The sequence below is a fragment of the Cydia strobilella genome, chromosome 19 (genome assembly GCF_947568885.1).
Source record: "Cydia strobilella chromosome 19, ilCydStro3.1, whole genome shotgun sequence".
NCBI lineage: Eukaryota > Metazoa > Arthropoda > Insecta > Lepidoptera > Tortricidae > Cydia > Cydia strobilella.
The window spans coordinates 11,875,514-11,903,512 of record NC_086059.1 but is presented as its reverse complement, the minus strand read 5'-3'; the positions used below and the strand labels follow the sequence as shown (position 1 = coordinate 11,903,512).

The following is a 27,999-nucleotide window of genomic DNA, read 5'->3' as shown; positions in this document are numbered from 1 at the left end:
TCTGCATAATGGTGTTCTGTTATAAAACAATAACAGAGTCTCCACGACGATCGCCGAGGAAAAAGAAAACTACTTGTAAGTTACTTACATACAAACACAGTTATCTAGACCAAGAGAAGTCTGCAGAGATTTTGACAGCACAGTCAGCAGTCAGCACACGCAGTGCAAGTGTTATTTATACGCCATAATTTCATAGATGTTTGACACTACATGTTTGAAAATAACACCTGCACTGCGTGTGCTGTCAAAATCTCTGCAGACTTTTCTACTTTTCTTGGTCTAACTATATTTGTGACCAAGTTTGGGAACAAATCAAATTATTTTATTAAATATTTTGATTTGTGTCTTATCCGGCCTTCATCACTTGTTCTTTAATATATGACATCTATTACAGTTTTTTTTTATATTTGTGACGTTTTCAATCAAAAGGTACCACATTGTTGCTTGTCGATAAGGTTGATTTCTAATTGAAACTATATGGAAATAGCGCCTTACTGACAAGCGACAATAAGTATCCTTTTGGTTGAAAATGGCACATTTACTTACACAAAGGTCTAAGGCGGGTCGTCGATAAAACTCCATTCCTACCGGCTTGCCTACTGATAATTTTGATGAAGCGTCACTATTTATTAGGCTCCTAGAATCCGTGTCAGCTAAGTTTGCACCGATTTGAGCAGAACAAAGTGGGGCAGTGTCATTACAATCGTCATATTTTCAAAGTAACTTTACATTAGTGATGGCATTTCCACACTTTGTCATTACAAATGCTATGCAGAGTTAACCTGGTCCGCGGTAGCTTGGTCCGACTATATTTGTTAATTTTTATCGCGTATCGTGACATAGGGTCATTGCGCTAGTTTCCGTCCATTCTCTAGTTTTCGTCCACTTGACGGATTAGCAAATAATATATTTCATTCCTTGCTACTTGCAAAATATCATTTTTTATGTAGATAGATATATTGTTTAGTCATTAAGGATTGCATTAGGTTTATATTAATATTTCGTCAAGCGGACGAAAACTAGAGCTGGACGAAAACTAGCGCGATGACCCTACGTCACTTTCCCACTTACAAAATTGTACTCGAATACCACCCAATTAACTAAAAATATTTTAATTAACGTCCAGGTTTTTATGTTAATGGTTAATTATACGTAACCACGGCAAATTCTCCGGAAACTGAGTGCATTAATTCTAAGCAATAACTTTATGTCACCGTGTTGTAATTTACATATGTCGCAACATGCACATGTTAATTGTACTCACTACCGGCAAAGACATGTGAATAATATAGACGAATAATATAACGATTTCCGTACAAAGTAGCTTACTTGTACACACACGGGATTGTTATGCCATTTAGGGTTATTGCTAAATTTGAAATTCTATAGCGTGAGTATATTGTACAACCAATTTAGCTAGGACCCTCAAAATAAGGTTTTTTTTTGTGCAATTAGTGAGTTTTGGTTGTCACCTGACAATATGCAAACATTGGGTTATGTTTATAGGGAAGGGGGCAATACATAATGACCGATAGGGTAGGGAATGCAGGGAGATTCTATATCGCTAAACGGAATTGTCGATGCTTTTCCCAAATACTAGTGATCGCTCGACGTTCTTTATTTTAAAAGGGTAGGTATTTGAAACTTGACTTTTAAAATAAACTTCGTGTAAACTTTGTCATCGCATCCAAAATAAAATTTCTAGCAACATATATACAAAACTTAAGATAAAAAATAAAAACATCAATAATTAAGTTTATCGAAGTTGGAACTCGCTTTCTATATAGAATCGCGAGAATAAAATAGAATAGAAACACTTAACATAACATATACTTAACTTATAAGTCACTAAATGGTCCCGACGAGCATGGCGCTAGCCTGGCTAGGTTAACGCTGGTCTTCCGTCGGGACCATCATGAGCGTGTGAAGCACGAATTGTGACACAATATTTAAAAGAAAGAATAAAAATTTAATGATGCTTCCTTAAATCCGATGCCTACTTTTACAATTTCAAACATCCAGTCTTTATTATTTTTTGGTCTGCTGTTGCCGCTGTTGGCAAGTTGGCAACTGACTGCGTGCCATAAGACGTTCGTAATAAAATCACAGACAATTAGGTAACCAGTTTTGACACCTATAAGGATCACGCTCTTATGAATCCGGAGAGATGAGATACATGTACAATCTCCTGTTATTTGTAAAACTTGAATTTTGACTGTTTCTAACAAACACAAATATCAAAAAAAGAATTCCATACTTACTTAATAGTTTGCCCGAGGCCATAAGATGTGAAAATAAGAAGTCTAAATTTAAATCTATGTTAAAAATACACTACCTCAATATTTTGTAGTAATTGCACTACTATATAATTTAAGTTAAGTACATATGTAACTAGAGACTGATGACCCCACAGTCAAACTCCTTATTGAGTTTTTTTGTTTGTTTGATTGTAGTAAGAATACTCTGTATTTTATTAAATAAATAAATAATAATAATAACCTCTCGACACCCCTGAGCCGCTCACACCGGTGTTGCTCCTGGTCGTCTTCACGACGGCAGTTTCAGGGGCCCATCTAGTCAGCGGCAAGTCACCACCTGCCTCGATAACGTGTTTTAACATTGTTATGGCAGGTGTCCGGACTTCTTTACAATAGCCCAGTCTCATTGTCCACCCAAACTTCAATCCATAGATCGGTATACTGTTCACTTTTTCTACAATAGTCCCAATGCCTGCTGCGACCGGTTCATGGGTGTCTATTGTTGCGCCTGTGAACGGGTTCCAGCAGGCGTTCTACATGACATTAAAGCTCTCCAAGGGGCCTCTACGTGTTGGATTTATATCCCCACGCAAGCCTATCAAAAGACCGGGATGCATAGGCCCGTGATATCCAAGGAGATACAAATAATAATAATAATAACTCCTCCACGGCCGATACGGCCACAGCGACTGCTTTCAACTCTGTTGCTGTCGCTTCAAAAAATGACGTATAGGAAGAAAACACGAAGAAACGATAATCAACAGCTTATTAGTTTATTTGACAACGTGAATGATTCGCGTGCGTCTTTGCGGCTTTTTGTTCGTTGTCTGACACGATAAGAAGCTTAAACTTATATTACCTCGTAGTTGTGTCAAATTATATAAGTTTAATATTCTTTATTATAAGTTGCATTTAGCTGTAATGTCTGTTGTCTTTCGTAAACACTTGTACCTACGCCAATTCTTGGGATTAGTTGCCAAATGGACCTCAGGCTCCCATGAGCATGGCAAAATGCCGGGACAACGCGAGGAAGATGAAAGTGTCCGTTGTCTTTGCCAGCATGAATCCAACGAAGCCTGATGATAATCAAATAGCAAAGTGCATGAAATAAAGTTTGTCTAAATATTCATGTGGTCATATTTAAGTGGGAAATTAACAGCCAGTCATAGACACACGAACGGAGAGGTATTTACTTCGCTTCGTAGTAACAAACATTGGCGGTTTCATAAATTTAAATTTCATAAGTTTCTGTAAAAAGCTCGTATCTCGTAATTTCATGTCATGTTATGTCTCGTAATGTTTGCAGTACACTGCTGCTCCGTATATGTGACGTTTTTAACCGAAAGGTACCCCTGCATACAAAGTTCTGTAAATTAGTATGGAAGTGGGGTACCTTTTCTCAGCAGCTGACTGTACCACATTGTCGCTAGTCGATAAGGTCTATTTCAAATTGAAGTTATATGGAAATAGCGCCTTATTGACAGCCGGCAATAAGTACCCTTTTGGTTGAGAATGGCACATATTTACAAAAAAAAATTACGGGGTCATAATTAAGTGTAACATAAAAAAAACTTTTTAATTAATGATTACACGGGTAAAATTATTTTAATTTATTGCCCGTATTGGATTTACACACTGTATTAAGACAAATGATTAATAGCTAATTAAAGTTTGTAGCTTGTCAGTACCACTATCACTAGATACACCAATAAAACAAAGTCCCCCGCCGCATCTATCTGTCTGTATGTTCGTGATGAACTCAAAAACTATGGATTTTCATGCGGTTTTCACCTATCAATAGAGTGATTGTTGAGGAAAGTTTAGGTGTATAATTTGTAAAGATTTTGTGTAACCCGTGCGAAGCCGGGGCGGGTCACTATTGTCGCTAAGTTATGTATAAAATCTTTATTTCAGGTCGCACTAAGATATCAGAAATACTCGGCCTCGACTTCGACACCAGCACGGACTTGGGTTCTGTCCCTGAACGGGAATGGCGTCTCCTGGCTGCCCTCGCTAAAAAAAGGAAAGATGAAGATGATAGAGAGAGACTGGCCGACCAGTTCCATAAGATGTGGCTGCAGGAGAAAGAGGGACGGGAGATGGTGAGTGCTGTTTGATGTCACTAAGCCATTCCTTTGCCTATGCCTTTCAGTAATCTAGGAGTTTTAAGTTTACGCGTTAATTAGCGCCAAAGATATTGGATTATCTGTAAGTAGATGCAACACAAGTGCTCAAAATATATCCTGCCTCGTTTATGCTTAGTTTCTTTAGTTTTGTGCATGTGCACATATTAATTGATAGTCTTTATCGAGCCTTAAAAGCAAAAACATAATTTACAATTACCAAAGATAGATATAACTCCGTAATAGATGGATACAGTCTAAGGAAAAAACGTGCCTCGAAAATCAAGAAAATTTGATTCTCGATCAGAGGGCGCTACTAGCTTTGGCCTACTGTCGTTTAGATGGCGTTGACGGTTTCGTTTGTTATTTAACAATTTTAACGCATATCACTGAAAGAACATGGGTCAAAATCATAAAAATAATTAATGCAAATCATAGAGTAACTTATACTAGAGCGGTACTGTCATAGTAAATTTTGTAACCCCAGTAAATTCACTGCCATCTGTCGACACACTTTAAAACTAAAAATTAAGATTTATAAAAATACGATAAAATGTATTTAAATATAGATAAATGATTTTTTTTATATGCATTAATTATTTTTATGATTTTGACCCATGTTCTTTCACTGATATGCGTTAAAATTGTTAAATAACAAACGAAACAGTCAACGCCATCTATACGGCAGTGGGCCAAAACTAGTGGCGCCCTCTGAACGAGAATCAAATTTTCTTGATTTTCGAGGCACGTTTTTACCTTAGACTGTAAACATCTATTACGGAGTTATATCTATCTTTGATGCAAATAAAAAAAATCATTTATCCATATTTAAATACATTTTATCGTATTTTTATAAATCTTCATTTTTAGTTTTAAAGTGTGTCGACAGATGGCAGTGAATTTACTAGGGTTACAAAATTTACTATGACAGTACCGCTCTAGTATAAGTTACTCTATGCAATTACCTACACGCATATTTTTTGTGCTTGAAAATTTGCATCTGATTTCTAAAATAAACCTGATCTTTCATGTTTCAGATGGAAGCCCAAACCTCCCTGCAATACAAGCGTTTCATCAACCGAAAACGGGAAGATGAGCGTCTTTGGCACGAACATCGCCGAATGCTGAAGAACCTCGAACAGCATATGCAGAAAGACCAGCTGCTGAACACCATCAGGTGGAAGGAGCGGAAGGCTGAGGAACTGTTGGCTTGGAGGGGAGACGAGAAGGTAACGTAACGTAAAGTTTATCTGACTGATAAGCTGATGGCAAGTTTACAAAGTAGCGGAATTATCTACATAAAAAAATCTCGTGAATCGTAACGTTCAATGAGAGCCTTACGAAATAGAAACTCTTGTAATTTATGAGAAAATTTTCAAAAGCTTTCCATATTTTCTCAACCTTGCACCTACGTAGTTTTGTGATGTCACCTGCTTAGTGGTAGCTTCTGGAGTTTTTACATCAAGTACGTGTATAGACGTTGAGATTCCTGAAGCCTAAGTCTTAGCGAGACTCGGTGTCTGGTCTGCGAACTCGCGTGAATCTCCATCGATTGCTCGTTACCATTGGTAACGACGTTACTAATAAAGGCTGTAGAAAGAACGTGAAAAAGAAATTTTCTCGTGATTTTATCTAATATCGATAATGAGAAGCTCTTTCATGTTGAAGAGCCAGGAGCAGTATCAAGGAAATAAACAGTTCCTAGTAATCGTTCGGAGTAAGGTCTAAGGAGCTACATGGTTGGAGAAAAAATGTGAACTTAGATCTAACAAGATTCATTTATTTATAGAGGTAAATTGCATCAACTATCATAGCAACAACTATATCTTAAAAGCTAACGGTAGCTACACTGGGCAGATTTCTTTCTTATCAAAACCCTTCCCACGAGCGAGTCTCGTGATCATGTCCCAGGCACGTTTGGGCTGGTCTGCGGGCACGAAGTGGGTAGCTTTCAGCACGTAAATGTCCGTCAGAAGACGCGCACTCCTCACACACCCTGCCAACTCACCATCGACCCTCCATGAGTACCGCTTCGCTGACTTGTATTCGTCTTCACCCGTAAAATTGAAGTGATTTCTTAAAAAATCAACAATTCCGGCGTAAGACACTGTATGATCGTCTTCTCCGCCGTAAAGGGTCACCGGATAGTGGTCTAGTAATTCCGACAACCAGGGCGCCATAGACCGGTGAACATCATCAGCTAAATACTCACCCACTGTAGTACTGACCTCGTCATAAGATAATGCGCCAACATGGATAGCTTTCCGAACTTCGCTTTTATTTAACACCGAAACAAATTTATCACCACCGTCTTTAAACGGATCACATTTCTCTAATTTCATAGAATTTGAGTTGTTTTCGGAATCTAAACTGAAATTATTCTGACTCTCAGGATTTATATAAGCACCGCCAATAATGAGCCCTTTAAGGTTTATTTTAGTCTTTGCATTGGAGTTCTTTTTGTGGATCGTGTGAGCGAAAGCCGGGACGTATTTTCCTGCGTAAGATTCGCCAGTGATGAAGAAATCGTTTTTCTGCAGCTCCGGGAAGAGTTGGAAGAACTGAGTGATGGTGGAATAAAGTTGTTCGCCGACCTGCGTCTCGTCTGTGCAGTATCCGTTAGTATCGTTTGTGAAGCTGAATCCCGCGCCCACAGGGTTGTCAATATAGATCACGTGATGGTTCAGAGCCCAGTGGTAATGCCTGGGCACAAATTGACCGTTTTGTTCTGCGAGGGGGCCGTTTTCGCAGAACAATCCGAACAGCGAAGACCCTCCTGGACCGCCCTGAAGCCATACGAGTACAGGCGCCTGCTCCTTGTCTGGAAACATGCCGGGGAAGTACCAGAAGAACTGGTTGGAGTCGTAAGCCTTATTGACGGTGAAGAATCCCGTGTAGCTCTCGATAGGTAAACTGTCGTTGAGGTTTACTCTAGCTAGCTGTCTGGCTTTCTTGATGTCGCCTTTCTCGATTAATGGTGTTAAAAACAGGGGCTCACCGGGATCCCCATCGCTCTTGACTTTACGGACCCCAAGAGCCATATGACAATATGGCTTGCCATGATAGTAGGATTAACAGTAGGCTCGACATTATGACGATGAGACTGAACAATGAAATCAAAGGAACTGCTGCTTTTAATCGTTTTAAATGTACCTACAGCATTTACACTTTATTACTTAAGTTTTACTCGTGTTTATACTTAAAATAACGAAGTCATTAAGTGTGAATACTTGTAATGTTTACGCACACATGTCAGTAATAAAGCTACAAATATTTCACTAATTGTAAACTAGCGACCCGCCCCGGCTTCGCACGGGACAAAACCTTAACAAATTACACTTAAACCTTCATCAAGAATCACTATTGATAGCTGAAAGAAAACCGCATGAAAATCCGTTCAGCAGTTTTTGAGTTTTTCGCGAACATACATTCACCCAAACAGAAAGACGGCGGGGAACTTTGTTTTATAAGGTGTAGTGATATATATACTCTGGCAAACCCACTTTGTCGGTAAAAAAAAACCGGCCAAGTGCGAGTCGGACTCGCGCTGTACTTTTTAGTATTTGTTGTTATAGCGGCAACAGAAATACATCATCTGTGAAAATTCTAACTGTCTAGCTATCACGATTCATGAGATACCGCTTGGTGACAGACAGACGTACAGACGGACAAACGGACAGACAGACAGCGGAGTCTTAGTAATTAGGGTCCCGTTTTTACCCTTTGGGTACGGAACCCTAAAAACCGAAAAATTTGAATATTCTATGCGAGGATAGCCCTAAGACGGATAGTGCGCTCGGGGATGGTACCCGCCACGTGTATCTCAAAAACCGCATTAGAGGGCCTCTGCGCTGTTGGCTTCGGCCCCGTGCACGCCTCCCAAGCGTCCGAGACCCCATGACATAGTCCCGATATATGGAAAATACTTACAAATAATAATAAGGCGGAGGTATGTGACGACCCCATCACCCGCTGCTTTTACCAGTGCAATCAGTCAACACAGGGCAGCTTTTTTATATATTACGTTGGTGGCAAAAAAAAGTACGGCCTGCCTGATGGTAAGCAGTCACCGTAGCCTATGGACGCCTGCAGTACCAGATATTACATGCGCGTTGCCGGCCCTTTAAAAACCTGTACACTCCTTTTTTGAAGAACCCCATACTGTAGCCCCTCGGGAAAACCTCGGCATCGGCAGGGAGCTCATTCCACGCCGAAGCGTCTGCGGGAGGAAATTCCTCTTAAACCACACAGTACGCAACCATTTAGGTTCTAGGGTGTGGCGAGCTATTGGGGATTAAGTAGAGACCCCACGTACCCGAATGCTCCTGGGGGAGTTCTGTCTCCTGAAAGGTAGGTGCGTGAAATCCTCTACATCTGGCTTGACTCTCGACTACCGGGCAGAGTTTCGTTCTCTTGGGTATATGTGGAAACGTAGGTGAGTGGCAAGTTGGCTATATGTTTAAAGTACAATGAAACCTTGTAAATAAGTAGTGTTGATGTCTACTGCTTAATCAAAACAGGTTTCAGGAGTTTCATATACAAAGATTTCAAAAGTAAAGATAGGCGCGTTCATATAGATAATTCCGAGCGAACATGTGCACTAACGCGATTTGTGCACCAACGAACTGGCCCACTTTGTAGTGCCCGTAAGGCCCGTCTTTACGAAGTAACATAAAAGTCAATGTTTATATCTTATATCAGTGTTTTATCAAAATCAAGAACGTGTACCTATAGACGTGTCGGAAGCCGGTGTTGCTCGAAGGTTAGGTTTCACTGATGCGAGATTCCTGATGTCTATCAAGTCTTAGCGAGACTTAGACAACCTTGATTTATAAGACTAGTTTGCGTGGTTCTCCATCGATTGCTATTTACTAGATTACTATACTATACACGGTGGCTAACAAAATAAGTGCATTCCCGTTGACAGGGAGGTTTTGGGATTATACTGAACAACTTTTACTATGGGACCAACCCCGAAATCGCGAAAAAAAATTTGGCTGTTTCATACATTTTGGCTGGTCCATTTTCTATGGGAGGGTAATTTTTTTCTCGATTTCATGGTTGGTCCCATAATAAAAGTTGCTCAGTATAATCCCAAAACCTCCCTAGCAACGAGAATGCGCTTATTTTTTAGCCAACCTGTATATATTATGTATCAATAGAAGCTTTAGAAAAAACATATAAAGTCGTAAGCTTCTGGTAATTTAGTATTACATTGATAATGAGAGATTTGAGGTTTGTTGAAGATTGAAGAGAAGATCCGGGGCGGGAACAGTATCTACAAAAACTTGCTGGAAATCGCTCGGAGTAAGGTAGGTATAAGAATAAGCAATCGACAGCCCGCCTGTTTCAGGCTGGGCGTCCCTGCACTACATATCTACATTTACAAGATCTAAGAGGCTATTTGGAAAGAAGAAAGAAATGTGAAGTTAGATTCTAACAGGATTCATTTATTTATTAAGGTGGTTGCACCAACCTAAACAAGTGATTGGTTATTAATTACATTGACAAGATACCTTATAGCTAACGGAAACTAGGTACAGGCTGCTATACTGGGCAGATTTCTTCCTTATCAAAACCTTTTCCACGAGTGAGTCTCGTGATCAAGTCCCAGGCACGTTTGGGCTGGTCTGCAGGCACGTAGTGCGTAGCTTTCAGCACGTAAATATCCCTCAGAAGACGCGCACTCCTCACGCATCCTGCCAACTCACCATCGACCCTCCATGAGTACCGCTTCGCTGATTTGTATTCATCTTCACCCGTAAAATTAAAGTGATTTCTTAAAAAATCAACAATTCCAGCGTAGGACACTATATGATCGTCTTCTCCGCCATAAAGGGTCACCGGATAGTGGTCTAGTAATTCCGACAACCAGGGCGCCATAGACCGTGACATATCTTTACTCAAATATTCATGCACTGTATTACTCAACTCGTCATATGATAATGTTCCAACATGGATAGCTTTCCGAACTTCGCTTTTATTTAACACCGCAACAAATGAATCGTCACCTTTTTTAGCCGGATCACATTTCCCTAATTTCATAGAATTTGGATTATCTTCTGAATCTAATCTGAATTTATTCTGACTGTCAGGATTTATATAAGCACCGCCAATAATGAGCCCTTTAAGGTTTATTTTAGTCTTCGCATTGGAGTCCTTCCTGTGGATCGTGTGAGCAAAGGCCGGGACGTACTTTCCTGCGTACGATTCGCCAGTGATGAAGAAATCGTTTTTCTGCAGCTCCGGGAAGAGTTGGAAGAACTGAGTGATGGTGGAATAGAGTTGCTCGCCGACTTGCGTCTCGTCTGTGCAGTATCCGTTAGTGTCGTTTGTGAAGCTGAAACCCGCGCCCACGGGGCTGTCGATATAGATCACGTGGTGGTTTAGAGCCCAGCCCATATAACCATTCCGGTCGCAGAATCATCAAAGTAGTAACTAAATGTCAGATGTGTCGAAACGGTGTCGTATCCGTTACTACACTTTGCGACTGTGTTCAGTTTTGGTAACTTAGTGTGGTCGCCGTGTGCACACAATGTGGCCAGAATTGTTTCAGTAACTAAGTGTCGTCGCCGTGTGTACACTTTTCGGTAACAAGGTGTCGACACATTGTGTACACTTTGCGTTCAGTTTGTGACCAAATCTCTACACAATGTGTCGTAACGGTTACTGAAATGTTTCGAAACATTGTGACCGCAAATGACAATATAAAATACCTCTTGAAAACGAAGGTTTGTCAAACTGTCCATTAATAGCAATGTTGCCAGATCGTCCCAAATAGGACGATTTTCCGTCTTTTTTAATGCCACACCGTCCCTTTGTCGTCCCTTCCGAACTACCGTCCCTTTTGGGCATCGAGCGTCCAGTATAAAAGATTTAATGCCATGTTGTCAATGATTGACGTTATAAAGTTCGCCTCGCCTTCTCTTAGCGCCTATCCTTTTGAAGGTATGCTTTACAGTATTAAAAACCTGTTACGAAAAGGGGACCAACCATTGGCGCAAGTAGCGAATCGCATACAAGAACTGTCGAAATTGAATAGACTACTTGCAACAAATCAGATCCCGCCCTCAAAAACGAAATTTTACTGGAAACTGGTGAAAAAGTTTTTAAGACAGTCAGAATTAGTAAAAAATACTTGATATCTAAAAACAATAAGTTAATTTTTAACAAGCAGAAACGTCTGCGATCGATGCTATTAAGCTTAGAATAAATTTAAAAGTGGAAATATTACTGCCTTGGTTGAGACTTGAACTCACGGCCTCTGGATAGATACTCCAGCGCTCTGCCGAGGCATCCAGAGGCCGTGAGTTCAAGTCTCACCCAAGGCAGTAATTTTTCCACTTTTAAATTTATTCTAAGCTTAAAAACAATAAGGACAAGTGGTTTCTAACTACTGACAAAAATTTAACAGAAATGCAATACGCTACTTGTGTAGAAGGAAAAATAAAAGTCTTCGGCGGGAATATAAAAAACAAATATATTTTTTTTGAGTTGCCATTTAAATCATCAAACATAAACATATATGCCACAGCGCTCATTTACGAAAATGAAGAATTGAGAGAATATAATTTAGACGACATTAAATGCAAAGTTTTTGCTTTGGATTGCAATACCGAAATGGTATTCTTTCCAATATTATCAACGCTTCGATAAATAAACATTAATTATTAACATTCTCTAAGCATACTTTTTTTAACCCTTATCTTGGCAAGGCTCAAAATATTTTAAAGTTTAATATTTGTTCAGTGGTTGACCATACTAAACTATTATAAAATAACAAGAAAAAAACCAGGGTTTTCCACTTTACGAGTTTTCGCCCGGGAGGCTATTGGTCATTAAAATCGGTTCGTGGCTCGCAGTCTATACCTATATATTATATCACAACCATACGTTTGTACTTATTTAATACTTATTTAAAACTTAAACTACTAAAACGAATTGCTGAGATCATTATACAGGATAATTAAAAATTAACGACTTAATTATATTCGGTATTCTAGTGAGATCCTCATAGATAAAGAAAACATATTTAAAAAAATGCAAGAAATGTCAAGGAACGCTCACTTTTTGTATGTACTTTATATGTAACAATGTGTGAAAAAAAAAACTTTTATAAAAAAAAACTTCCGGACACAATTTAAGAATCACCAATATAGTACCATGTTTTGTATGAAAAAAAAAAGACCGTAATTACATTTTGTATTGTTTTTGAGCTCCCGATATCCCCGATATGATATAATGAGGGTAGACAGAGCGCAGTCTACACAACTTTGACACCCACCCGCCACCCGTGTCTTCAGTCACCCGTGAATAAGATGCATGTAACTGCGTCGAAATATCGGGAGCTCAAAAACAATACAAAAGGTAATCACGGTCTATATAGGTAGTGAAACTAGCCGTGAATCATTCAAAACTCTTATAAAAACTTTTATGACAAAAACAAAAAATCTGGACACAATTTAAGAATCACCCGATTGCGTCGAGGAATCATTTGTATTTTTGGTTGTTTTATTTCCTTCTTGCTTCTTTTCTTTGTCATTTGTATTCTGTAGCAATTGGTTAGATCTGAAAATAAAGATAACTTGCGGTCACGTTGGGCAAAAAACTATGTTTAGTTTGTTTTTCTCAGGGCAAAAGGAACAGTATTAATATGCAAAATAGTAAGGCACAGAAATACCAAAACAAAAAGTCACAAATTATTACGCAAATAAATCGTACTTTTTTGGTCTGTCACTATTATTTCTACGCCATTATAGCATATTTTTGAACCGCTCATACGAAAAGTACGTAAAATCGTACTAAAATGTGCGGTTTAGCCAAAAAGTACGATTTTAGTACGGTTTTGGGCGGGGTACGTTTTAAGTACATATGCTATTCAAAAAGTACGTAAATAAAAGGTACGATCTGGCAACACTGATCTAAAAACAAATGAGTACAAGGAGCCATTTTGCAAATCCAGTAACTTTGTTACTACTTTTGACATATGTCTACACAGTGTCTACACAGAGTCTACACAGAGTCGTAACATTGCGACTACTTTGTGACTGAAATTTTTCTCAGCCTTAAACCATATTTTTACATCATAATTACCAAGTTTAGTAGTATGTAAAGCGTTATTTTTATTATTTAGATATAGTATATGCATCGGAGCACTAAAATTGCATCAAATAATGTAGTTATGAACACATGCACTGAGAAGTAAATAATTTCATTTCTGGCTAAACTAAAATAATGAGGTGGCGCGTTGATAAAATTACACCTAGTTAATCAAATCACTCGAGCAGTTTAATTTCCCATAGTATTTAAAGCCATAATGTAATATAAATGCAAACAATAAATACTTACGTCTTGTAAATCCTTCTTAGCGATGGCGTTTGTCACTTGTTTATTTTTATTTAAGTATATTTCCATCTGACAGTTCCCATTTGAAACGAACAAAATGAACGAATGATTTTGGGATAACTAGTCGCAAACTGGTAACAATGTGTGCACACGGCGACGACACTTTGTGACTGAAATGTGTCTGTGTCGAGCCTTCCCCATTTTGGTAACGACGACGTAACGGCGACCACACTGCGACCGTTTTGTGACCGGAAAAGACGGTGTCGACGCAAGATGTGTCTACACCGTGTCGTAACGGCGACCGAAAATGGTTGTTAGGGAGTGGTATTGTCTGGGTACAAATTGACCGTTTTGTTCTGTGGTGGGGCCGTTTTCGCAGAATAAGCCGAACAGCGAAGACACGCCCGGGCCGCCTTGAAGCCATACGAGTACAGGCGCCTGATCCTTGTCTGGAAGCATGCTGGGGAAGTACCAGAAGAACTGGTTGGAGTCGTAAGCCTTATTGACGGTGAAGAATCCCGTGTAGCTCTCGATTGGTAAACTGTCGTTGAGGTTTACTCTAGCTAGTTGTCTGGCTTTCTTGATGTCGCCTTTCTCTATGAAAGGTGTCAGAAACAGGGGTTCACCGGAATCCCCATTGCTCCTGACTTTACGAGCCCAGAGATTATGTTGGGCATGGCCATATGACAATATGGCTTGCCACGATAGTAGGATTAACAGTAGGCTCAACATTAAGACGATAAGACTGTATATTGAAATTGAAAGAACTGCTTGCGTTTATATTTAAAAAGCGTCGTCATTAAATATACATACTCGTAATACCTAGGTATACACACATGTCAGTAATAAAGCGGCAAAATATTTCAGTTATTGAAGATATAACTTTCTTAGGTATCCATCGACCGTTCTGACGTCTGTTTGTCAAATAATGATGCAAATAAAAGTAGAGGTATCTTTATTTGCATACGGTAAGTATGCTAGATACATGGACCTTGGAAAGGGTGTAGCAAAATAGAAAGTTCAGTTTCATATATATCAGAATGAGCGCACTTCTGGCGCAAGCGCGGTCAGATACTGAATAATTTTTAAGAAAAAAAAACCGACTTCAATGGGGGATGCCGCTGAAAGCATTCTTAGATTCCAGACAATGAAATGAAAAATACAGCATCTTTTGCCTAATTATGTAGAAAAGGAGGTAAACCGACCCACTTTTCTAGTAGCATTTCGTTTTTGTAAGGGTCGCAGTTCTAACCTAGCCTAATCTACTTTTCTGGTAGCATTTCGTTTCTGTAAGGGTCACAGCTCTAACCTAACCTAACCTACTTTTCTGATAGCAGTTCTGTTCTGTGAGAATCGCAGTTCAAAACCCACCCACCCACCTAACCCACTTTTCTAGTAGCATTTCCGGGTCCGGGTCTGGGTCCGGATCCGAGTCCGGGTCCGTGTCCGGCTGTCCGGGTCCAGGTTTGGGTCAGAGTTCGGTCCGGGTCCGGGTCCGAGTTGGGGTCCATGTTCAGACCCGGGTCCGGGTTCGAGTCCGGGTCCAAGTTTGGGTTTGGGTCCATAAGGAAGAGAACAAATCGCCAAACGTGAACTATGTGTCATTGAATAGTTCCATTCTGATCATCATCAGCAGTTCCACTTCATCAAATGTCACTTTTTTTAAATGTAAATGCTGGATTTGTTGATGAAAATACAAAAAATCACTATATGTATGCCTTTCACATTTGAGGAGTTCCCTCGGTTCCTCGTGGGTCTCATCATTAGAACTCGAGCTTGACAAAAATATGTCTTAAAAACTTAAGTTGCTTAACAAACATAAAGAAGTGGACAAATCGCCAAACGTAAACTATGCGTCATTAAAGAGTTCCATTCTGATCATCATCAGCAGTTCCACTTCATCAAATGTCACTTTTTAAAATGGAAATGCTGGATTTGTTGATAAAAATACAAAAATCGCTATATATGTATGTCTTTCACATTTGAGGAGTTCCCTCGATTCCTCATGGATCCCATCATCAGAACTCGAGCTTGACAAAAATGTTTCTTGAAAACCTAACTTGCTTAACAAACATAACGAAGAGGACAAATCGCCAAACGTGAACTATGCGTCATTGAAGAGTTCCGTTCTGATCATCATCAGCAGTTCCACTTCATCAAATGTCACTTTTTTAAATGTAAGTGCTTGATTTGTTGATGAAAATACTAAAATCACTATATGTATGCCTTTAACATTTGAGGAGTTCCCTCGATTCCTCATGGATCCCATCATCAGAACTGCTTTTTGACAAAAACGGGACCAATCTGTATGTATATACTTACAATCAAAACAAGAATTTTCAAAATCGGTCCAGAAATGACGGAGTTATGGAGTAACAAACATTAAAAAAAAAAAAAAAAAAAACAAAAAAAACAACCGAATTGAGAACCTCCTCCTTTGAAATCTTGAAGTCGGTTAAAAATGACCTGTAACAGCATTTACAGAGAAAATCGCTGCTGGATTCCGTCCGAAGAAAGTAGTGGAAAGCTAAAGATTGCTCTCTTGTAGGAAAGAGAAAAAGACGAATGTTATGTAAAAACAACCGATTCTAATTGTATCGACGCTGATTAATCTGTCGAATACTTTTGAATCTGTAGCAGAATTTACAGACATGCCTTGAGACGGAAAAATAATGTATATACATGCTAATATTTATGCGAGAGTCGAATTATATTAAAGGACAACGGTTGCAGTTACTACACAACCTATCTCCCTGGCAGAAAAGTCATCTGCCTAGACGGACGCCGCCATGACGCCACTACATAACGAAAGAGGTAACGTTCGTGGAAACCTATAAAGCGGTATGGTATTTGTGCCACTGAAGTCCGCATACTGAATAATGTCGTCAATAGATAACTCAACGACGAGGTAGCAATAAAAGTAGTATACCAAATAATTTGAAGTATTTATCTTTATTACTATCAGGTGTAGCTATTAACATGTACCTACTTAACCCTATATGGACGCCACGCCTATTGTGTGTGGCGCATCATCATCAACCTTGTTGGAATGCACGATGGTTGGTACTGGACTGTAGCCGCTGCGCTTCAGTTGACGTCTTTGGCAGTCAAAGCCTCAAAGGGTTAACCATTTCGACGCCGTGTCAAACACAAAAGCTGTCACTCGGACGCTACGTCACCGAAGTGTCAAAACTGAAATTGAACTATGCACATGCACGTAGGTCTATGTTGATCTGTGGTCCGTGACCGATTAATCAGTCTTTGGCGTTGGACCTGCGGTGCCGATATATCGGTCATTGGCGTCCAAAAGGTTAATGATATATTTGTAATAATAGAGATATTATAGTTCTAAATACGTGTAATTTTTTTATTCTTTCTTTCTACAGGCATCAGAACTAGTCAACAGGGTTTTAGAAGACGAAGCCCGCGCATTCCTAGCAGCAGAGAGACGCTCACGCCAAGAGTCAGCTGATGAGTGGAGAAGACTGGTCGAAGTGGAGGAGACTAAGAGGAGAGCTGATCATGCGGATAAAAGGAGGAACAAGATTCTTCGAGACTCATCTAGGGTAAGAGATAGAATAGAATAGAATAGAATATATTTTATTTGTAGTAATTGTACATCGTCATATTCAAAAATTATTTACAATTAGAAGAACAATACAATTATTATTACAATTATAAAACCAATAATACATTTAAAAGGCATATGCAAGTCAATACGTTTCTATTAAGTGAACATAATTATTAGATATTGGTATAGGATTTTACATTTTCCTCCAACACACATTAGAACCAGTCAAGAAGGTACTAGAAGATGACGCCAAGAGTAAGCTGAAGAGTGGAGAAGACTGGTCGAAGTCGAGGAGACCATTTAAGAGGAGAGCTGATCATGCGGACAAAAGGAGGAATGTAATTCTTCAAGGCTGAAACGTTTCCAAAATGGGGTTGGCCGGTCGAAGTATTTAGCAGATGGCGCCAGCATAGCTTGCCCTCTAAATCCCTAGAATTGCGTAAAAAAATATATATATATTTTTAATGGAATTTTATGCCCTGGATGCCTTAAAAGCCAAATGTCATAGAAAAAGAGGCAAGCCATAATGTTGCCATCTATGTTGGAGTGAAACATGTCGAGCGTTTTTCGACAAAATACGTGAGTGACCCGTTATTAATATATTTAATATATCTATGCAAACCTTTGACCTTTGACAGTTGCCAACCCTATTGCAAAATTTCGACAAGGGAAAATTTCTGAAACCACTCATATTTTTGTATGGATCTTTTGAAACTTTCTGTTTCCAAAATATAAATATTCATGAAATATTCCAGAAATTGCTGACAACTTTTTAAACTTTTAGGAAATTTGCTACCCCTTCCACATACCACCGTGTTCAAGCTCTGTTTATAAGTACTTTTCTTTCTCTGAAGTAGTAAAGAAAGTATGCATGAACTCTAGGGGGCATCAGCATCACAGTAGCCCTCTTTTACGGCCCCCGGCCACATCATCGCGCGGCGAGCGGCGTCCATAGGATGGAGCGAGGCACAGCGATCGGACCTTTCGTTCCCACCTATGGCCGCCGCTCGCCGCTACCGCCGCCGCGCGATGTCGTGGCCGGGCCGTTAATTACCGCGAATTGTGAGCGTCAAGCTAAAGTTTCCTATTTAGGCTTCTAATAGATGGTAGACACCCCAACCTCCAACACGCAAGCGAGCGTCTGTGACGGCAGCACTTGTTTACAGCTGTGAAAAGTCGATGTCAAGTTTGACTTTCGATTAAGATCGTAAGGTGACATACCCTCAGACACACGCGATCCCAATTAATGAAATTTAATATTCTTTTCCAGCGTCTAGCGGTATCTAGCGCCTTAAACACCTGGGAGACCTCACTTCTCCGCGAAGAATTAGCCGCCTTGGACGCGGCCCGACGCGCCCAATACGCCATGCTGGCGACGCTGGCGTCCGCGAGAGGCGAGAGGGTGACGCGGGCGAGGGACTTGAAGAGGAGGCGAGCGAGAGCTGTCGCCGCGAGGTGCGAGATGTGGAGGGACGCGGTTAGGAGAGGGAGTTATTAGGCGACCGACGGAAATGAGGTCTTACCTGGATGTCACGGAACGCATGCACCTACCGCCATACATTCGTTTTAACGAATTAATCGATTAATTGTGTAAAAAGAAGACGCACAAGCGGCGGCGACAGGGCCGCTTAGCAAGACTTGCATTGTCGCGCGCGATTCTATGCTTGAAATCCAAATTCCAAATTCCAAATTATTTATTTGTTAAACATAGGTATGTACAACAGGTCTTAAATGTATAATATAGTATCACAATGTTTCGCCACATGGCACACAAATAGCTACAGAGCCGTAGCGTGAACAATCGCGCTTAAAATCTTTCAAGCGCGATTGTGTCATGTCACGCGCTACAACGAAAATGCTAAGCGGTCTGCGCGGCATGAGGAGTGTCTTTTCTCTCTTCTCTTCTTTGTCGTATCCTGATGGCTGAGGGACGTGACGACTGTGGACACTTCACCAGTGCTCTCCAAGCCGCTCTATTTTGGGCCCAGTGTATGCTAGCCTGCAATGTTGCTTTTATCTCTGACGTTATTCTGTCCGCCCAAAAATGGCTTATTTTTCTATGACAACCATAAAAAAATCCACTCCACCATATAAAAGACATTCCTCAAATAAATGTGTGGCGTCAGTGCACATTTCTCAAACGGGTGTCGCCAAAGACACCCGTTACTTATTTATATATGTAGTTTTCGTCGGATTGTGATTAAGAAGAATGTAAAAATAATGTATAGTTCACCATGGCCATAGATAATGTATATTGTTTAGAGAAATTGTGTGTAAATGCACCTGTTCTATGTGTACGTACACATAGAAATACCGGATACTAAAATCTATGTTAATAGAAAAACATTTTATCGTTCTCAATTTTATTTTGTTTTGTCACTAGCATAAGTAAAAATATTACGTAATAAACCTTAAATACAGTGACTAGGTTTCTCATTATAAAATTTAGATAAGACTGTGGATAATAGTCCGCTTAAAAACTACCACTCCCCTTTTTAACCCCAATGTTTTTGTTTAATCATCATCAGACCCAAATCCAGACTGGGTCTGACTTAAACCCAATTTATTTCTAGTAGCGTCTGCTAATCTAGACCTCGCTCTTTTATACTACCTCAACACCGCCTCGGCCCCTCTTAATAACTCCGACGCGTGGGAAACTTGTTTAGGCGCTGTTTTAAACTGGATAAGTGTTTTTGAAAACCGACGCGTAAGAAACTTGATTGGGGGCTGTTTTAAACCAGGGTAGAGAAGACTGATGTATTCAAAATTGGGAGAATTCAGCAGAATATTCCAAGTAAGAGTATTCAGAAAGGAAGCTAATCATCCTTCCTCATGAGACCATCTAATCTTCTCTATTAAGTATTTATTTCTTGATGAAACACAGCAGTATCTTCAAGAAATCTTTCTCTAGGTTTATAGCAGTTCTTGGTGATACTTAGAGCCAGAGAAATGTAGTTTTGTTGAAATCTTTTTATGTCTTTGTATATTGTTTTTGACTCAGTCTTACAAGTGACCTTATATTATACATACATTCAATAACTACGTTATTTAATCATCATCAGAGCCAAATGTAGTCTCCTGAACACCATTTAAATCTCTAGTAGCCTCTGCTAATCTAGCCCTCGCTCTTTTATACTGCCTCAACACCGCCTCGGCCCCTCTCAATAACGCCGACGCGTGGGAAACTTGGCTGGGGGCAGTTTTGAACTCTGGGAGAGGAGACTGGGTGATGGTGGACCAGCGGACGGAGAGGGTGCCGGTTGTGGTGAATTTGAAGTTTGCGTCCTGGAAACAAGGAAAAGTATGAAAATGACGCTAAAACGCGTACTTGGTGTGTGTTAATTGCAATGAGTATGTAAGTTTCTTGCCTGATTGAAAATAAAGTAATTTTACGGTAAAAATAATGGTACCATTCGATTCCTTACATTTTATCAAAAATAAGATTGTATGGCAACTATATACATCGCAATATTTCACCGACAAAATCGCAATTTTCTTGTTTTCCACACTAAGATGGGTTCTCAGTTGAATGGTGACTTCATGTTCCCATCGTTTTGTTAGGAGCGTTTCGCGAGTGAAGTACGACTGTCGGACTTTGACTATCATTTCTGACTTTAAGATTGCTTTAATGCAGTGGGTCCCATATAAATAAATAAAAATAAAAAATATTTTTTTTTTTTATTAATAAAAAATTGTCATCAAATGTATTTACCTGCAACTGAGGTTTAGCCAGCACCTCCAAATCCCTAATCAAATGGCACCCCCCTACAAAAAACCTCCTGCTCTCAGCGGCAACATGGTTTAACTCCTCGGGGCGAGAGCAGGACAGATGCCTATTATAATAGCCAGGCTGCAGTGTTAGAGGGAGATAGCTGTAGCCTTCGGTGCGTTGGCGACCCCACCAGTCGGTGGAGATGATTTCGAAGAAGATTTTTAGAGGTGGTGTTTCTGGAATTAGATACCTAAATTAGTTAAATATATTTCCGCAGTGGCAGAGCACGCCCTAGATACAGGCGCGTCGCACTATCTTCGGATTGACAAGGCGAGCTTACTGGTACGAGAAAAATGCTACGTACCACGTAAAATACGTGAAGCGATCGAGATTGGGCGACGCCCTAATTTCAATCGGGATAGCGGCTGGGCTGTGCCGCCAGCATGGAAGCCTGTGATTCCTCAGCAGAATGCCGGTGAGTGTTGTGACAGTGTAGTGGACATAGTGAGTTCGTGCTGTGTGGCGCTACAAGTGTTAGGTGACCCAAACCCAAACACACCACTGTGCCCGCCTACAACGATAGCGCAAGACCTCCCCCAGCCGGTTTTCTCGGCGCGCGGCAGCGGCAGTACGCAATACACGGTCGTCGTGAAAGCTGCTCGCACTATTAGTGCTTGAGAAAGGAGACCTAGGCTCTCCGAAACATGTCGCGCGAGTGACTAAAACAAGTGAGTCTAAACCGTAAAATGATTTAATGTTAAATATATTTTTTAATAATTATACGTCACGTACTTTTATAAGTTTAAAGTATTAAATTGTATCTAAATAGTGCAGAGGCAAGTGCCGAAATAATTCGAGGACAGAATGAGTTATTTATGATTCTTCTTCTTCTACCTAGCGTTATCCCGGCCTTTGCCAGGGTCCGCTTTCCTGTTTGCCTTTCTCCACTTTATTTATGATTGTGATTTAAAAAAAATGCTAGTTCAATATTTTTCTAATACTTAATCACAACATAAAAAATAAGTAAGTTTAATTTAAGGTCAATGTGAAGATCGTCTATCGGTTTTTGTTGTTTTTAAAGGGGCGCACTGACTATCAGTCCGCCGGACGATATCTGCCTGTCAGATTTTCGGAACTCTCAAATTTTTGTTCTAACTGACAGACCGATATCGTCCGGCGGACTGATAGTCAGTGGGCCCCTTAAGGAATACCCCAATAGTTCACGTCAGTCAAATTTAAATTCGCCCCGCTCTACGTATTATATGACAAATTTATTGATTATATTTGAAAGAAAAAGAGTCGATTTGCATTTATGAAATTGATATTTTTTTAAGTATTTAAAGATATTAACACATAGTTTCTAAAACGCTATATCCATAGGTATCTTCTACAGTTTTAGATTAACCCGTTATTATCCCTTTTCAAATACACTGTATAAGTTTAGATACCTGTATTCAACGGGCCAGCTAAAGTGAATTCCAACAAATGTCCGAAACTCCAATAATTCTCTTCACTATCATTAGTGTTAGACTTGGAAATGTGCGTTCTTCCGTGCAGTGCGTCTGAACATTGCAGCCCTTCAGGCACCTGAGAGTGATACACTGATTTAAACTTTCACGATTTTTACTCATTATTATTTACAACGACGGGACTTAAATTTAAAACTATTTTACGCGATTAAGTCCCGTCGTTGTAAATAATAACCTGAAAATGATATTGTTATTTAAGAAATATAGGCGTTTTGATGTATATGGGTATATCAACTTTTTTAGGGTTCCGTACCCAAAGGGTAAAAACGGGACCCTATTACTAAGACTCCGCTGTCCGTCTGTCTGTCACCAGGCTGTATCTCATGAACCGTGATAGCTAGAGAGTTGAAATTTTCACAGATGATGTATTTTTGTTGCCGCTATAACAACAAATACTAAAAACAGAATAATATACATATTTAAATGGGGCTCCCATACAACAAACGTGGTTTTTTTGCTGTTTTTTTCCGTAATGGTACGGAACCCTTCGTACGCGAGTCCGACTCGCACTTGGCCGGTTTTTTATGTCATTCTTGCATTACCATAAAAACCATAATTCGTTCTCCATTCACAATTCAGATTTAATTAAACCATAGAGTAACTTATACTAGAGCGGTACTGTCATAGTAAATTTTGTAACCCCAGTAAATTCACTGCCATCTGTCGACACACTTTAAAACTAAAAATGAAGATTTATAAAAATACGATAAAATGTATTTAAATATGGATATTATTTATTTGCATTAATTATTTTTATATGATTTTGACCCATGTTCTTGTACTGATATGCGATAAAATTATAAATAACAAACGAAACCGTCAACGCCCTCTATACGAGAGTAGGCCAAAACTAGTGGCGCCATCTGATCGAGAATCAAATTTTCGTGATTTTCGAGGCACGTTTTTTCCTTAGACTGTATCCATCTATTACGGAGTTATATCTAACCATGATGTTATATAGTAAAGGAACATGCATGATTTATTAATTTATTTTCAAATTTCATTTAGCAAATTGATCTCATGGACGGCATGGTTGACAAAATAACAACGAGAAATAGTTGCTCCATTCATTTCTTCAGTTTAGCTTTACCACAGGCTTTACTGACAATGTTGTACCTAGCATAGCCTGCATACGAACCATGTATTAAAACAATGGACTCGCTAGAGTCGTCTCAATAAGAGGTAGATGGCTGTCTAAGGAAAAGTACAGTAAACAATGAATGCAATAAAGATTATGATTATGAGTAAGTATGAAAGCTTTAATTGATTATAAAATAAGCTGATTCAAATTACCTATATTTTTTTACTGACAATGTTGTACCTAGCATAGCCTGCATACGAACCTTGTATTAAAACAATGGACTCGCTAGAGTCGTCTCAATAAGAGGTAGATGGCTGTCTAAGGAAAAGTACAGTAAACAATGAATGCAATAAAGATTATGATTATGAGTAAGTATGAAAGCTTTAATTGATTATAAAATAAGCTGATTCAAATTACCTATATTTTTTTACTGACAATGTTGTACCTAGCATAGCCTGCATACGAACCTTGTATTAAAACAATGGACTCGCTAGAGTCGTCTCAATAAGAGGTAGATGGCTGTCTAAGGAAAAGTACAGTAAACAATGAATGCAATAAAGATTATGATTATGAGTAAGTATGAAAGCTTTAATTGATTATAAAATAAGCTGATTCAAATTACCTATATTTTTTTACTGACAATGTTGTACCTAGCATAGCCTGCATACGAACCTTGTATTAAAACAATGGACTCGCTAGAGTCGTCTCAATAAGAGGTAGATGGCTGTCTAAGGAAAAGTACAATAAACAATGAATGCAATAAAGATTATGATTATGAGTAAGTATGAAAGCTTTAATTGATTATAAAATAAGCTGATTCAAATTACCTATATTTTTTACAAAAAAAAATCTGAACAATAGGGTCATAAAGGTTTAAGAAGTAAGGACTATCTTTTCCTCTTTTTTAGTTAATTTAATTTATTATAAGTTAATGGTGAAACGCGGTGTACATATTTAAATAATTGTGGAGGTGCGTAGGGAATCTGGTTCTGGCTGAAAAACAGCGCTGAAGTGTCACCCATATGGGCGGGCATTTTCAGCATCATGCTGACACCAAAACCGTTTGCCACATTATTTAGAAAAATACATATATTAAAGATTTATAAGGTATATTTAATATTATTAGAATAATTTATTTAAATTAGGTTAGTTTATATTCTGTACCTACTTTTTTGTGGCAATAAAGCATTTTTCATTTCATTTCATTTCATTTCATATAACATATATTTTTTAAAGTTGCAAATATTTATCCAATTCAGCATGCGTATCAAATTTTGGTAAAAAAGTATCTCACCTTGATATGGTATTCCACATACAAGTTATCCAAATCAAAGTCTGTTGCCGAAAGGATCTCCACGGTGACATAGTGGTGTCTCCTGCCGAGTGGGGGCATGTCAAACTTCAACAATTGCTTGTGCCGCTTTTCCCATTTCTTGGTTAGGTTTTTTAACTATAAAAGAAAAAAGTTTTATACTTTTTAATCTTAATTAACTTTAGGTATCTTACCGCCACTTGCACCATCCCACTGACCCGAGGTTAACCGGTTAAAACGTTAACTCCAGGTTTAACCCTGGGAGATAGATAGATAGATTAGAAAGTTTAAAAACTATAAACCCACTATTTTTTTTTAATAAAAAATGAATTCTTAACCAAACACCAAAGCCAGTATCACCTGAGCTACAAAAACGAATCAATTGACACCAAATTCATTTTTTTTAATTAAATAAAACACATGTAGACTATAGAATAAATAGTCGGGTGACAAGCAAAAGTCACTAAGTACCACCACAAGTTCATAGCCATTGTGAACCGTATTTTTATCCGAATAAGGTTGATTTTGGTTTAATAATTTTTCAGTAATTTGTGAGTTTTGGTTGACCTGACGAAGTATTAAGACGCGTGAAGTGCAATATATTGTAGTTGCCAATTAGAGCCGCAGAGTAGATGGCGCTGTACGCCTCCAAACAGAAACATAAGGCGCCGTATAGCGCCATCTAGTTTGGATCAATCTTCTTATGTCGTTATTCATAAAGGTGCTACAAGCCTTAATTAGCTGTTAATCACTCGTCTTAATCTGTCATTCTGACTAATGTATTTGGAAGAACGGGGTAAAAGATAAATTAACTAATAGAGGCTTCTAAAGTTTTATGATTTAAGCTCCGAAAAACTCATTGACTCATTGGTACCTCTCAACTCATTGGTTGGGGTTTGAACCCGCGACCTCTGGATTGAAAGCCGCACGCTCTTACCGCTAGGCCACCAGCGCTCTAATCAATAGCCGGGTCCACACAGAGCGGGCATACGCGCGAGGCAATTACCTCGCGCACAAAACGGCCAGTGTAATCGTGCCTTGGCAGAGGCGGCGCGCGCGAGGCACGTCTACACTAGCCGTTTTGTGCGCGAGGAAATTACCTCGCGCGTATGCTCGCTCTGTGTGGACCCGGCTAATAAGTAACTTTTTAGTTTTTACAGTAATCTTACCAGTACTAGTAATTCCTCTCCATCCACCCTTTCAAACTCCACATCAATAGCATAGTCATACCCCGGCTCCAGCTGGTACGGGTTCAAGTCCAGGCTGTTCACATCGGGTGACACAATCAGGTAGTTCTGGGATATGTTGTGGTAGAGAGATAGGAGGGTGATCTCTTGTTTTAGAAGCAGTTGAGAGTCTCTGAAATTTGAATTAATTTGTTATTTGTCTATTAGAATTAAAAGTAAAGTAGTCATTTTAGTATGTAGAATTCCTATAATGGGAATATTGTCAGTTAATGCTCATTAAGGGAATACCATTTTGGAGAACAAGCTTTATCCAGAATCTGTGTCGGAATCTGGTACAGAACAATCCAAACCCCTTGTGGATACCCTGGTTTGATTCTGCCAACCTCGCTAGAAAAGTGTTAGTCTCAGCTTTCCGAGTCCCGTCTTAACACCTACAAACAAGTTTCTGTGTATGATGGGTGTTAAATCGTCACCTCTGTGTGTAATCTGTCAGAAGACTGATGACTTGTCACACGTATTGTTGGACTGCGTCTGGAATCCGGACTTGAGAAAAATAATTTTTGGTAATCTGCCTTTATCAGACAAAGCAATCAGTGTATACCACTTTATTGACCTCTCCCTTGAGTAGGGAACTATGAAAGCACCCATGAGGCTGACATGTTCACCTGGTGTCCAAAGCCTCAATATAAATATGATAAAAAAATGCTCATTAAATTAGAAATATATTAGTAGGTGAGCAACAAGGTGTAACACATCATAGGTTCAAGCCTCAGTTTGCATCAAGGATTTCCTTGGCCTTGTTTGTTTCGTGAAGGAAAACACTGTGACAAACCTGCATCATATCCTGTACACACCTAAAAAGAAAAGTTTGAAAGGGTATGAAGTCCGCAAGTCCACAGACCACACAGCTCAGACCCATTTGTACAATGAAAGGCTTGTGCCGCATAGTGAGATGAATAATAGAGCAATTAGAGCATGATGGTGATTGGTGATCCTTCTAAGGGTGGAATTACATCTATCAGCATCGAGCGGATCGAGATCGAGCCACATTTTTTAATTTTTTTATAAAAAAATTGCGGTACTTACTCATTATATTCCGAGTTGTCATACATCACATGCATGGAAGTCCATTTTTCCTCACTGGCAATATTTTCCTCACTTCTAAACAAATGTGCCATAGAGCTTGTATCTTCTCTAAATACTTTTTCACTCAAATTTAATTTTTCCAGACAAAAATTCAAATTTAGAATATCAGAACTTGGTTTTTTTATTTTATTTACCGGCATTGGTAAATGGTAATCGTAATGAATGAATGTAAATATTTTGTCAGGTTGGTAATCTGTTTCTTCTAACATATCATGGTAGGATAATTCATTTTCTGAAATACAGTTGTGTATGTCACTGTAGCGCTGTATTTCATGCAAACTGAATGCTTTCTCTTGCCATTTAAATTCATGTTCTTCTATTTTATTATTTTCTACTTGCTGGATGGTGTTATTTGAGTCATTTTTATATGTCTCGAACTTGGGTAATGTTTTAATACCTTCATGAGGTTTTAGTCTTATCCTGAAAACAGCAATTGATGTGTTATTTCATGTGAAATATAGGTACTTACAACAAAGCTCTGGCAACTAAATAAGTAGATACATATATCTAGCAACAACTAAGCCGAATCTTTAACAAATCCACTATGTATTACTTTACTTTATAGTAATATTTTCTATAGGTGATTTCAACCAGTACACTCCAGTTACTTTATTACTTCGGTCAAAGTTATTCATTGTATGTAATGAATCACTAGATTATTTCTTTATTTAACAATTTAAAAACTTTCTGAATAAACCTTCGTGTATCACCCCGTGGTATCACCGCGTTTTTGAC

At 39.1% G+C, this 27,999-nt stretch overlaps 4 protein-coding genes across 5 annotated transcripts; 1 reads left to right on the top strand and 3 right to left on the bottom strand.

Annotated features, from left to right (window-relative positions):
• The first annotated feature begins 8 nt into the window (after nt 1-8).
• LOC134749958 (uncharacterized) lies at nt 9-19,715 on the top strand. Its single transcript, XM_063684996.1, has 5 exons — nt 9-75; nt 4,173-4,360; nt 5,419-5,610; nt 17,113-17,292; nt 18,568-19,715. Exons 1-5 carry the CDS (start codon nt 9-11, stop codon nt 18,793-18,795), a joined length of 855 nt encoding a protein of 284 aa, XP_063541066.1. The 3' UTR covers nt 18,796-19,715.
• Nucleotides 6,141-7,510, bottom strand: LOC134750075 (venom serine carboxypeptidase-like). Its single transcript, XM_063685161.1, has one exon. The coding sequence runs from the start codon at nt 7,420-7,422 to the stop codon at nt 6,226-6,228; it is 1,197 nt and encodes a 398-aa protein (XP_063541231.1). The 5' UTR covers nt 7,423-7,510; the 3' UTR covers nt 6,141-6,225.
• On the bottom strand, nt 9,811-14,491 carry LOC134750310 (venom serine carboxypeptidase-like). The gene is made up of 2 exons (XM_063685474.1): nt 14,023-14,491; nt 9,811-10,788 (listed from the first exon to the last, which is right to left on the bottom strand). The coding sequence occupies exons 1-2, from the start codon at nt 14,456-14,458 to the stop codon at nt 9,929-9,931; spliced, it is 1,296 nt and encodes a 431-aa protein (XP_063541544.1). The 5' UTR covers nt 14,459-14,491; the 3' UTR covers nt 9,811-9,928.
• Nucleotides 19,634-27,973, bottom strand: LOC134749927 (tectonic-like complex member MKS1). Of its 2 annotated transcripts, XM_063684946.1 has the most exons (7): nt 27,823-27,973; nt 27,205-27,684; nt 26,101-26,290; nt 24,914-25,069; nt 22,458-22,596; nt 21,010-21,245; nt 19,639-20,582 (listed from the first exon to the last, which is right to left on the bottom strand). In XM_063684946.1, the coding sequence occupies exons 1-7, from the start codon at nt 27,897-27,899 to the stop codon at nt 20,346-20,348; spliced, it is 1,515 nt and encodes a 504-aa protein (XP_063541016.1). In that variant the 5' UTR covers nt 27,900-27,973; the 3' UTR covers nt 19,639-20,345. The 2 variants fall into 2 exon arrangements, with proteins under 2 accessions (XP_063541017.1, XP_063541016.1); XM_063684947.1 differs by lacking the exon at nt 24,914-25,069 and having other exon boundaries at nt 19,634-20,582.
• Between the last annotated feature and the right edge of the window lie 26 nt (nt 27,974-27,999).

Excerpts from the sequence above, each read along its gene's own strand:
- LOC134749927 (XM_063684946.1), bottom strand. The coding sequence starts at position 27,899 with ATGAATAACTTTGACCGAAGTAATAAAGTAACTGGAGTGTACTGGTTG. Across the intron at positions 27,685-27,822 it reads ATAGAAAATATTACTATAAA|GATAAGACTAAAACCTCATG; the intron begins GTAAAGTAATAC and ends TGCTGTTTTCAG. Across the intron at positions 21,246-22,457 it reads AGCTGGCCCGTTGAATACAG|AAACACCACCTCTAAAAATC; the intron begins GTATCTAAACTT and ends ATCTAATTCCAG.
- LOC134750310 (XM_063685474.1), bottom strand. The coding sequence starts at position 14,458 with ATGTTGAGCCTACTGTTAATCCTACTATCGTGGCAAGCCATATTGTCA. Across the intron at positions 10,789-14,022 it reads AACAACCATTTTCGGTCGCC|GTTATATGGGCTGGGCTCTA; the intron begins GTTACGACACGG and ends GCGACCGGAATG.
- LOC134750075 (XM_063685161.1), bottom strand. The coding sequence starts at position 7,422 with ATGGCTCTTGGGGTCCGTAAAGTCAAGAGCGATGGGGATCCCGGTGAG.
- LOC134749958 (XM_063684996.1), top strand. The coding sequence starts at position 9 with ATGGTGTTCTGTTATAAAACAATAACAGAGTCTCCACGACGATCGCCG. Across the intron at positions 5,611-17,112 it reads CTTGGAGGGGAGACGAGAAG|GCATCAGAACTAGTCAACAG; the intron begins GTAACGTAACGT and ends TTCTTTCTACAG. Across the intron at positions 17,293-18,567 it reads TTCTTCGAGACTCATCTAGG|CGTCTAGCGGTATCTAGCGC; the intron begins GTAAGAGATAGA and ends ATTCTTTTCCAG.